Source organism: Salvia splendens, chromosome 10 (assembly GCF_004379255.2).
Source record: "Salvia splendens isolate huo1 chromosome 10, SspV2, whole genome shotgun sequence".
In the NCBI taxonomy this organism is placed as follows: Eukaryota; Viridiplantae; Streptophyta; class Magnoliopsida; order Lamiales; family Lamiaceae; genus Salvia; species Salvia splendens.
In genome coordinates this window covers 4,721,373-4,732,929 of record NC_056041.1, presented here as the reverse complement: position 1 = coordinate 4,732,929, position 11,557 = coordinate 4,721,373, and the positions used below count along the sequence as shown (strand labels likewise).

Genomic DNA, 11,557 nt, shown 5'->3' with positions numbered 1-11,557 from the left:
AAATTTTATTTATTGAATAAAATGTATCATGAAATTACCATTCTGCCCTTTCATAATTAATTAATCTAAAAATATTTTCCATTTGGCAAAGTCTGGACCACTCATTTAATAAAAATGAGTGACTAATAATGCATCTCAATTCTCAATTAGGCTAAAAAATCTCAATTGATCACAACCCTAGGAACAAATTTATAGTAATAGCAAAATCCGATCCAATTTATCGTAATCGATTAGTTAACATGTTGGTTAACCGTATTCTGAAACACGGAAAAAAATCATTGGCTTATCAAATTATCTATCGAGCCATGAAAAAAATTCAACAAAAGACAGAAACAAATCCACTATCTGTTTTACGTCAAGCAATACGTGGAGTAACTCCCGATATAGCAGTAAAAGCAAGACGTGTAGGTGGATCCACTCATCAAGTTCCCATTGAAATAGGATCCACACAAGGAAAAGCACTTGCCATTCGTTGGTTATTAGCGGCATCCGGAAAACGTCCGGGTCGAAATATGGCTTTCAAATTAAGTTCTGAATTAGTGGATGCTGCCAAAGGGAGTGGCGATGCCATACGCAAAAAGGAAGAGACTCATAAAATGGCAGAGGCAAATAGAGCTTTTGCACATTTTCGTTAATCCATGAACAGGATCTATACATCTCGATCGGAAAAGAATCAAGAGAAAAAGAAAGAATCGGAATGGATCGATAGATTTCTCGAAACAAACGAAAAGGAAATACTTAGGAACAAAAACTATCAAACATAATGTATCCAGTGAAAATTGTAAAATGATGTCTTAGAGGAGCAGTAGTTGAACTTAACCCTTGGTTGTTGCATGATAGATTAGGTGTTTCTTACATTCAATAGACTTTATTATAATTGGATATACCCGCACTCTCTCTACCAAAATTACAATAAAAATAAGAATGAACTACAACAATAATAATAACTCTCTTAACCTTTACAACTAATTAGTCGAGTACTCAAATACTGCTGTTAACATTTTGGGCTTTAAATTATTAGGGATATTGACCTTTAATATTATGGAATTTTAAAAGAATTTTGAAAAAGTTGTATTTTTCCAATAAACTTTTAAATTGACAAATAATATCATAGACTTACTCGAGTTTATTTCTCACCAATTAATAATTTTTGGCTATATTAATGGATTTAAGAATATTTATGGAGGATGTGCTTCAAAAAAACTATACTCAAATATTAAAAAACTTGAAGCTCTCGAAGTTGTTGTCGATAAATTATAAAGAAAAATCTGCATCATGATATTATTTGCCGAATTTTTTTCACCGGTGGGAATAATATATGCATTGATCACATAGAAATAATTATGGGTTTCTAAGGCATTGAACAGGAAAAACCAAGATTTAAATCTAGATTAGTTCCATTCCATATTGCATACCTTCCTCCATCTTCTCACCGTTTGTGTATTGCATGCAACATGCAATGAAGGTAACAATGTTTGTATCCCTGCTTGAGCACCAGAAAATAAAGAGAGATATGGAACAGCTAAAGTAATTTCCCTTCTGTGTATTTAAAGCATAACATAAATCATATATAGAGCAACTAAAGTAGTCAAACACAATATTCATAAATTCATAGTCCTACTTGTTGAAGAACACTAGTTAACATTAAAAATATCAAAAAACAAGATGAAAAAGTAGAGCAAAATATCCTAATAACATAACATTGGCAGTCACAATATATAAACATAATAGTCCTACTATTCAGAGATCCCTTGAGCAGTCCCAACATCAGCAGCAACTGGCTTATGACCAACATGAACAGCAACTGGCTTAACTGGTTTATTGGATCGAAGCTTGACTAACGCTAATCGAACAAGATCATCAGTATATTCTTAAGACCGCAGAATTGGGAACCTTCGGTAGGGGTTTGGGCTTGTTGGACAGGCTAGATCGAAACACAAGTTGAGCCAGATATTCATGAACAAGGTTAATATAATTAATTTCAATTTTGATTTTATCTAGGTCGATACGTTTCATTTCATCGAATAACAGTTTCAATTGTTGAGTAGCATATTTTTCATAAAACAATTAATCATTTAATAATATTAATTATTAATAGCATTACTTCATTATTGAGCTGGCTTTTAGAGATGGAAGTAATTAGAACATAAGAGGATAGCAAAAAATAAGCAAAAAGTTTTATTGAAAAAACTAATTGTTTAATTGCTAGCTTAATAGAATTAATTTCAGTTTTCATTATATTCAGAGACGATATATTTCTTTTAATAGGAAAAACAATTTCAATTGTTGAGAGGCACTCAAATATTAATATTATCTTCTAAAGTGAAGTTCAAATTATACTCTTAGAAAATGAAATTACACCTTTTAAGTATCTAAACTCGAAAGAATATTGGTATCACAAAAAATCATTAATCACATTTAAAATCCATCTTCCCTTAAATTTTTCCATTTATTCTTGAGGGCAATTCTTAAACCAAATTTAACAAAATAGTTGACATAAAAAGATGTGTATTAACCTCAATTTCGGAAAGATCTTAGAATAAATCAAAACAACAGAAAATCTACTACTACATAACAATGAAAATATGTATGAATAGGAATGTTGTTAGCAAACTCCATGATCATCTTGCACCAGGAAACTGCTACTTGCACGGGCAATAATTTATTACTGTACAACAAAGGGTATCACTATTTCGAGAATAAAATCGTTCATTCTGTCTGTCACTCCTCAGATTCAGAAATGTATCTTCTGATGTCAAAGGGCTCATTCCTTGAGACTCTGCGATTCATATCAGAGTCATCCGTTGCATTCATTGGGGCAAATGCTGCAAATTCAAAACTATTACTATAAAGACCCTGGAAAATCAGACAGTACTGAAATTTTAGGTGATCCTTCAAAACTGAGATTTGATACAGTCTCCATTAACATAACTATGATCATATACTGTATACCAGAATTGACTAAAGGGAAAAAGAAATGTTGACAGGAGCTGGATGCCAATGCACCAATAAGAATTGCAAGTTTTGTGAATCCAGTAACCAGAAATGAGAACTAAATGAATATCAGTTTAATTGTTCATTGGTACAGAAATAAAAGTATAAAAGCAATTCTTTAGCAGTGTCAAAGATCTGTAGGTATCATATCATCAGATGCAAAACCAAGCATGTACCACTAAAAAGCAATCAAATTATAACCAAGTCAACTGACCTTTTTCTCTCATTCTTCTGTCTCTATCATATTCAAATTTGTCACGGATTTGGCTAGCTTTTTCCCAGGTGTCGCTTTCCCTGTTTCTCCCCACAAATTGATCCTGCAGCTAAAATGGTAAATGTCGAGTTGAAACGTTACAAAAGGAGGTTTATAAAACATCTTAATGTATCACTCTAGAGCCACCAGAATGCACAGGGCAAAACTTACACAGATAATAATAAAGCAAGCTATTATTTATTGAATAAGATACCAGCTAATACAATTAAAAACTTCCATATGTGCGTTATCTCATGACAGATGAGGAAGAAGTGGAATGGAGACAATAATAAGTTAAGGACAGGGTAGTAGAAGGCAAGGGCATGCGAAAGTTACAAGTACATGAATGCCTGCCAAAAGATTAGTCTTCATAAAGTTTGAATAAAACTGATGAATCCATGAGTAAGCAGATTGCAATTTACACAAATAGAATTGAAAAAACAAGTAGTTTATAGACAATTACCTTGATTTGATCTGCTTGGGGCTGTCTATTCCTGCAAAAAAGAGAGATAATCATTACACCATATTCTTTTCTAATGTCATTCGTCCCGGAAAATGAAAATGATGAAAATTATAAAAGCAATGAAAGTAACACCAAAATCATGAACAGGTTAACATGAATTGTACTGAGATACATTGTTCAATAAATAATATGGAGTTCCTCAAACTGATAGTTCAAACCACATAAGATGAAATGGTACATTAATCAAAGAAATGCACCAAACCTATAAGGATTGAAATCTTCATCATCATCATCGGGTGAGTCATAATTAGCATGATCCTCAGCAAGTTTCTTAGAATAGCCATCATCCCAATACAACCTCTCCCAATTTTCTCTGAGCTCGTTATATAGTTCCATGTATCTTTTGCACCAAGGCTCATGCTCCTTCCATTGCAATGAAAACAAATGTGGCTTAAGTTTATCCAAATTCAAATAATGATCACGACCAAATCAAAAAACTAACTATAAACTTCTCAATCTCACAATTTCGTCTCTATTCTCCCTCGATTCAGCATTTGACAACAATATATGAAAAGGAGAAAAATTAAATAGAGAAACAAACCGATTCCTTGAGGACGAGGCGAGTGCGTCGCATGAACTGCTCTCGGAGCTGCTTCCGGCGCTTATTAGGAATATTATCTCTGGGGATCACAAAGCGCTCTCGCAGCGGCACATTTTCCCCAATTTCGTGCATTTCACCATCCACCACCCACCACTCCGACTTATCCTCGGCTTTCCTCAACATCGCCGACGGAGAGAACTTGGACGACCGCCGCCGGCTACGGGGTGAACGGTCGTTGCCGGATTCAGTTCGAGCATGGCGGAGCTGCTGCGCCGCCGCAATCTGGAGAAACCGGTGGGGGACTTGGATTCTTCTGGCTATAGATAGCATCGGGAAACTGGCTCGTGTTGTGCACAAATTGAGTTGGGGAGGAGGCAGAAAATGAGAAGGAGATGTGGCAGTGGGAGAGATGCGATATACGTGTGTTTCAGAGTGTCGACAAAAGAGGCAAGAAGGGGAACAGAGGTGGGCGGCGAATACAGACGGCCGAGAATGAAAAACCGATGGGCTCCAAATTTTCTTTTAAATTTTATTGGACTTGGGATAATAGTTGGGCTCCACATATGTATAATACTTATGTTTCAAAATAAGCCCAACACCTATATATTCTTTGATAATTTGGGCTTCTAAACTACACTAATATCTTACTAATTAATAATTTTAATTTAATCCAAACACCTATTAATTTTTCTTTTACTTATATTTGTTCCCATTTTTATATTTTTTTATGGCGATGTTTGTGTCCTTTTTAATATGTTTAGCAGTATAAGAGCCATTGCATTGTTTGTATCCCTGCTTCAGAACCAACAAATAAATAGGCATACTGGGCAGCAACTAAAGTAATTTACATTCTCTCTATTTAAAACATAACATAAATCAAAGAGAGCAACTAAAGTAGCAAGATTCCTCAAATACAACACTTGCTCTCGGGCTGATGAGTTCCCACCATCATAATTCATAAAATGATAGAGAACTAACAGTAGAACAAAAGGTTAACAAGTGAGTACTTCATACTCCTACTTGTTAAAGAACACTAGCTAAAAACAACAAGAGAGACTTCAAAAACTGAAATTGACATTGAAGAGCATAATATCCCTTAACATAACATAGCCAATCACAACATATAAACATAATAATCTATGATCCACCCTTGAGTTTCTTGGAGGGGCTAGCATCATCACCATCACCATCACCATCAACACAAAGTGACTTTTTGGATGGATTATAACCATCAAAGCTTGAATAACGCTAATTGAATAAGATCCTCATTAAATTCACTGGACCACCTGCCCCCACATTGAAAATGTACTGGACCATGGTTGGGAAGATATTAGTAAAGGCATGCAATGAACCATATGGAACCTTTGGTTCGGGTTTAGGCTTCTTGGATAGACTAGATCGAAGCTTGATTAACACAAGTTGAACCACACTCTTATTACATTTTTCGGACCAAATAAGAAATTAAATAAGAAAGAAAGAAAAGAGAAATCACATGTTTGGTAGTACCATTTAATTGAAATTTTCAAAAATATCCTCCATAACAAAAAAAAATTAACATATTTGGTACCTATGGTTATTCCAAATAGGAGAGAGGGGAAGAGAGCACGGTAAAAAATGGTTTGTTGTAGTATATACACAAGACACATGTTCCATTTCTCAAAATCCGTCCACTACCCCCAACTTAATCAAATCTCACAAAATCAAAATGTCTTCCGGTTCCAGAGACTTATACGGCTCTGATAAATGATATTTGGCCGAGCTTGAGTAAAAGTTCGCCACACCCCACTCACCCATTGAGGTCGTAAGTTCTTCACCACCTCTATGATAGCAGCTTATCCTAAAATCTTGATGTTCATTCTTTGAAATATGAAATATGAGGTGGAGCTAACTAAAGAACAAACAATTACTCTAACTCAATGTGGCATAGCCCAAGCTGAAATGGTTGTAGATGCTTTCGCAGCAACTTCACTGTTTTTTGCTTCTCCTCATGTGGATGTGTCGGTGGAGGAATCTTCGCTCGTGGGCGATCTTGTTAGGCCACCTTAAGAGGATGAGCTTTCTGGTGCCGAGCAGCAGCCGGCCGTGAATGATGAAGCAAAATAGGTGGGCGATCCTGTTGGGCCATCTTCAAATGATGGACTTCCTGCTGCCGAGCCGCAACCGACCGTAAATGATGAAACAGAAGAAACCCCGCAAAGAAATGGAATGAGTAAGGTTATATAGAGTATTATATTAGGGAGTGTCTAAATAGTCTAGGTATAGGTTGTGCATATATATAATAATTGGATCTGAATTAAACTCATTCCAATTTCATTTAAAAATAATATCTTCAATACAAATTTCAATTTCAAGGGCACCGCAAATCAAACCACCTATATATTCTTTGGAAAATCATCTCCAATACAAATTTCATTTAAGAATAATCATCTTCAATACAAATTTCAATGGAGATCATTTGAATGGATTTGTTTCATATAATCACAATTAATACTTTTTTTTAAAACAACATGCATGCAACTTTTTAGGGGTGGACATAAATACCGAACAAACGGTATATCGGTTGTATCGTACAGAATATTACCGAATTTTCAGTATACCATAATTTTTCGTACGGTATCATACCATACCGTAAATCGGAAGTTTTCGATACGGTAACAGCATGAATTTTCTTATAAAGCGGTATACCGTGGTATACCGATATTATCGGTATATACAGACGATATATACGAATATTAATGGTACATATAACGAATTCACCAATATATATTACCAAATATGACGAATATTACTGAAAATATTACCGATATAACGAATATTACCGATATATTGATAGTGTAAAATATGTATCCAATTAATGGTATATATTGTATATACCGATTAAATAATAATATAGTATTTAGGATTAAAACAATAAATATATCCATTAATAATTTATAAACCATTTATATAATTTTCGGTATAAACTTATACGAAACGGTATGGTATAACGGTATAGTGTACCGAAGTTCGGTATACCGTCTCGGTAAGATATACCGAACTTCGGTACGATATACTAAAATATTGATGCGGTAAAAGTAGCCGAAAGTTTGGTATATCGCAATTCGGTATACCAAAACTTTCGATACGGTAATGGTATGAAAACCAATATTTTGGTATTGTATACGATATACCGTACCGACTCAGCCCTACACCTTCCTTTGGGAGAGCAACTACATACTGTTGGTATTTCCATTTTAAGCATAACTCAAATTGTGGAGTGTATAGTCGTGTGATGATATATAAAAATTACTACCTTGTAAAAATATATAGTAAAAACATCCATTAAAAAAATAGGTTATGGAATTAGTGGACAAGAGGGAATATCCCCATCAAAGAGAATACAGAAACTTACTTTAAGAAATCTTCTAAGCTATACATGTTGACTTACTTACAATTAATCCAACTTTGATCAATATATCCTCTCAAAATTCCAACTTTTTCTTGGTATTATATCATCATAATATATACACATTCAGTTGTCATTATGCCATAATTTGATAAATTACATATCTAGATTTACTACTAGATTTTGCCATTTACTTACAATTAATCCTACTTTGATCAATATATCCTCTCAAAATTCCAACTTTTTCTTAGTATTCTATCATCATAATATATATACATTCAATTGTCATTATGCGATTATTTGATAAACTACATATTTAGATTTACAACTAGACTTTGCCATTGCAATATACATGGGTTTTTAGTTACAACACGCGATATCATTTTTAATCAAAATCAACAAATAAATATTATTAGGAAGAAAGCTAGACATTGCATATTATAGTTATAACTTAGAACTACATTTCAAAATAATAAAATCCATGAACTCTAATTTCAGTAAGGGTCCGTCCTGTACATCAAATTGGAATTTATAGAATTGAATTTAAAGGTAATTTAATTCCAAATCTTTTGTTCGGTAAAAATGATACTATATTTAATATGCAGTATATGTGTATGCAGTGTTGTGTGTGAGTGATGTTTTTGCGTGTAGTGGGTGAAAGTATAAATGAAATTTCAATTATATATTTTTTATATGGAATTGGACATGTACAACTCCAAATCCAAATCCTAATATGAATTTGACTGCGATTTTAAATTCCAAATCCAAATCGCATTCCAATTCATAAAAATATCACATGCCTTCTAAACTTTGATATTTGCACAATTTTGGTCCTTTTGCACATTTTTCAATTTTTTTGGAATCTAAATATCCTGAAGTCATGAAGCACATTTGTATACTTTTCTTTGCCTACCAAAATTATTGAAAATTGATCACAAACTTCCAACTAAGTACAAACAACGAAAAAGTTTCAAATTAAGTACTTATTGCACACTAAAATACAAATTAATTGGATTTGACTAGAACATATCCTTTCATATCAAAGCATAGACATATAAAGACAGAATTAATTGGATTGACTAAAACATATCCTTTCATACCCAAGCATAGACATATAAAGGGAAGGATCTAATGAAAATGCCAAATATTCGTGAGAAATAGGAATCCTTCTTTTTTGCATGTCTATCATGAATATTTGCATGCTTAATCATATTTTTATGGATGAATGCAATATCTAAGTTCGAATTCTCATACATATAAATGTATATTTATTCTTTTATTTTCAACTGGATTTTAATTCATGTGCTCATTCACGGATTTTAACCTGCTTATTTATGAGCTACAAGATTGAAGAATCTAATTAATCGTCTTTAAATTCCACCTCTGTCTACTGCTAAAAATTTTGTAAGTGGAAAATCAAATTTGATCTGTTTTATGTGAAAACATGGTTAAAATTCAAAGAAATCAAAGGAAGGTCTATGTTCACTTGTTAAATTTGTTGCAAAGCAAGTTTGTCTTTTTTCTTTATCATAATGAAAATATATTATGTTCCTTGTTCAAGAACTTTTATGCAAGTGGTCATATAGATTTTCTCCTTGAATAGACAAGGGTGAGCTCTTCTCTATTTTGTTATGTCCCTTAATCCCTTACAATATTTTGTTGTGTTTAATTCATTGCAGGTTCTACGTGTATAGTATTCTCTACTTAAGATCGCATCGTGTTTGACTATTGGATTGAATAAAGAAATAACTTCAAATTTCTAATGTCACTTAATGTTTAAACATTTAACCTATGACAGAAGTGTTTTTTAAATTTGAAATGTTTGTTACATCCATTTGTTATTTTGTTACACTATAATTTTATCTCATAGGAGTAGCTTAAAAGGTGAACATCTTCTCCACGAGTTGAAGAGATGAGAAATAAATTGAAAACAATGCCAAAAAAAAAAACATATAAACATCAAATTCCATCGTAATTGGTAACTTATGGAAAATGTGATTTTTTGGGCGATTTTGACCTAGTTAGTTAATCTGCTTCAGACTGACTATCTCTCATGCGTGACCTCCAGTATTCTGACCGTTTTTTCTTCTTATCATAAGTTCTTTTTTTGTTGGTGAAAAGAAATTTCTTGGAATTTGTGATTCATTATGGCATATCTTTGGCAATTGTGATTTTGGGACGATTTGGAGGATTTTTTTTTACCTAACTCGTTAATTCATTTCTGATACAAGTATTCTCTTCATAATTGTTCATTGAACATTAGGATCAGGTATTAGCACATTGAAAGTAGATAGATAAAGCGATTATTCATCTTTGGTTTAAAATTGGATTTGTTTTTGTGCAGAATGGATAAGAAGGTCGGAAAACCACCTCTCCCTCCAAAACCAGGCTACGTTGGCGATACGGTGCGCTCTAATCACTATATAATAAAATGCAATGTTGCGGCCTTTATATGTGCGGTGCAGGAAGAGTACAAGCTCAAGGGAAAGTGGACTGAAAAATAGTAGTACTATAACACTAGTTTGGTTCAACTTGTGTTAATCAAGCTTTGATCTAACCTATCTTCGCAGCTATGGTCCGGTACATTTTCAGGCGGGGCGTCTAATGAATTTAATGAGGATTTTATTCAATTAGCATTATTCAAGCTTCGATTCAATAAACCAGTCGCTTTTGGTTATTTATTTGCTGATTTTTTCTTCTTTGTTCCCTTTTCTGATTTTTTTTTAAAATTCTGTTTTAAAATTCCTGGGCGCTATCGTCTTTTCAGTGTTTACACTGTAGGAATTTATCCCATGATAGCATTAGCATGTCTACAAAATTACTGTATTGCACCGTCTTTAAGGAAGAATCTAATTTTAGAAAAAAATGATCGCCAAAACTCCAACGACTCAAGGACTTATTAGAGTTGTAATAGAGTGTCAATTCGTGACAGTTTTGACGAATGTTTGAAATGGATTTTTAAAAATAACAAAAGTTACGAAATGACTTTACAAGTTTGAGGAATCTTCGTAAGACTGATAATATTTCAGACATTTCTTAGAAAAGAAATTACAATGATTTGAGCTGGCAGATTATAACCAGCACAGTAGGGAATATAGTAGGATCAGAACAATAATAGGCAGTGAACTTTTTTCACTTTTAAAACAGGTTTCCTAAATCTTGGCTCAACAATTCTGAAATGAATCACACTCACTCTAACTATTAGTAACAGTTTCAAATATTTTTAGTAATAACTAATCAAAACTGCATCCTCCTTTTCCAGTATCAATTCTAGGGCAACACACTACAAACACAGATCTCCAAACCAACATTCAATAAGAAAGCTCATACTTATAATAGCCAAGCCGACGAAATTATACCTACTATAAATGGTGTTTTATCCATGCAGTAAGTGTGTGAGACTAAAGTGTGGCTGATGGGAGAAACTAGTTACACATACTACACAATTCTTGGTCCCTGTGAATTATCAAGATAATCCTCAAATCTTAGTTCAACTCCCTCCTACACATGCATAATATAACAAGAATAGCATAAGAATTTCCCAATATATTTATTTTGCCCATAAGAATCTCCCTCTCAGTTTTCATTAGTTAAAAGATTACATTTCTGCCACCAAAACATCTAAAATTTAGCCCTGTAAGGTATAACAAATATATAGAAATGAGATTCCTATTTCTACTTCCAATTTTTTTCAAAATTAGGTGGATGAATACTTGAGGCTGCAATCTGAGGCTGAAGAAAATTAGGAAGCGCTGGAAACAGTGTGTATGATTTATGCAAGCACACTACACATGAGTTGTGATGTATTCTCATCAATCTTAGGGTTTATATAGTTAGTTTCCAATCAAGAAATATCCAATT

The 11,557-nt window shown here is 33.3% G+C and overlaps 1 protein-coding gene across 2 annotated transcripts; it reads right to left on the bottom strand.

Annotated features, from left to right (window-relative positions):
- Positions 1–2,491: 2,491 nt before the first annotated feature.
- Positions 2,492–4,790, bottom strand: LOC121753257. Of its 2 annotated transcripts, none has more exons than XM_042148479.1 (5): positions 4,312–4,790; positions 3,973–4,133; positions 3,711–3,741; positions 3,209–3,317; positions 2,492–2,825 (listed from the first exon to the last, which is right to left on the bottom strand). In XM_042148479.1, the coding sequence occupies exons 1-5, from the start codon at positions 4,639–4,641 to the stop codon at positions 2,722–2,724; spliced, it is 735 nt and encodes a 244-aa protein (XP_042004413.1). In that variant the 5' UTR covers positions 4,642–4,790; the 3' UTR covers positions 2,492–2,721. The 2 variants fall into 2 exon arrangements, with proteins under 2 accessions (XP_042004413.1, XP_042004414.1); XM_042148480.1 differs by having other exon boundaries at positions 3,209–3,311.
- Between the last annotated feature and the right edge of the window lie 6,767 nt (positions 4,791–11,557).

What these genes read in the sequence shown, in the direction of transcription:
- LOC121753257 (XM_042148479.1), bottom strand. Translation starts at nt 4,641, where the DNA reads ATGCTATCTATAGCCAGAAGAATCCAAGTCCCCCACCGGTTTCTCCAG. An exon ending in CCCAAGCAGATCAAATCAAG is followed by an intron (nt 3,318 to 3,710) that starts GTAATTGTCTAT and finishes TTACCATTTTAG; the next exon opens with CTGCAGGATCAATTTGTGGG. An exon ending in CAGAAGAATGAGAGAAAAAG is followed by an intron (nt 2,826 to 3,208) that starts GTCAGTTGACTT and finishes TTGAATTTGCAG; the next exon opens with CATTTGCCCCAATGAATGCA.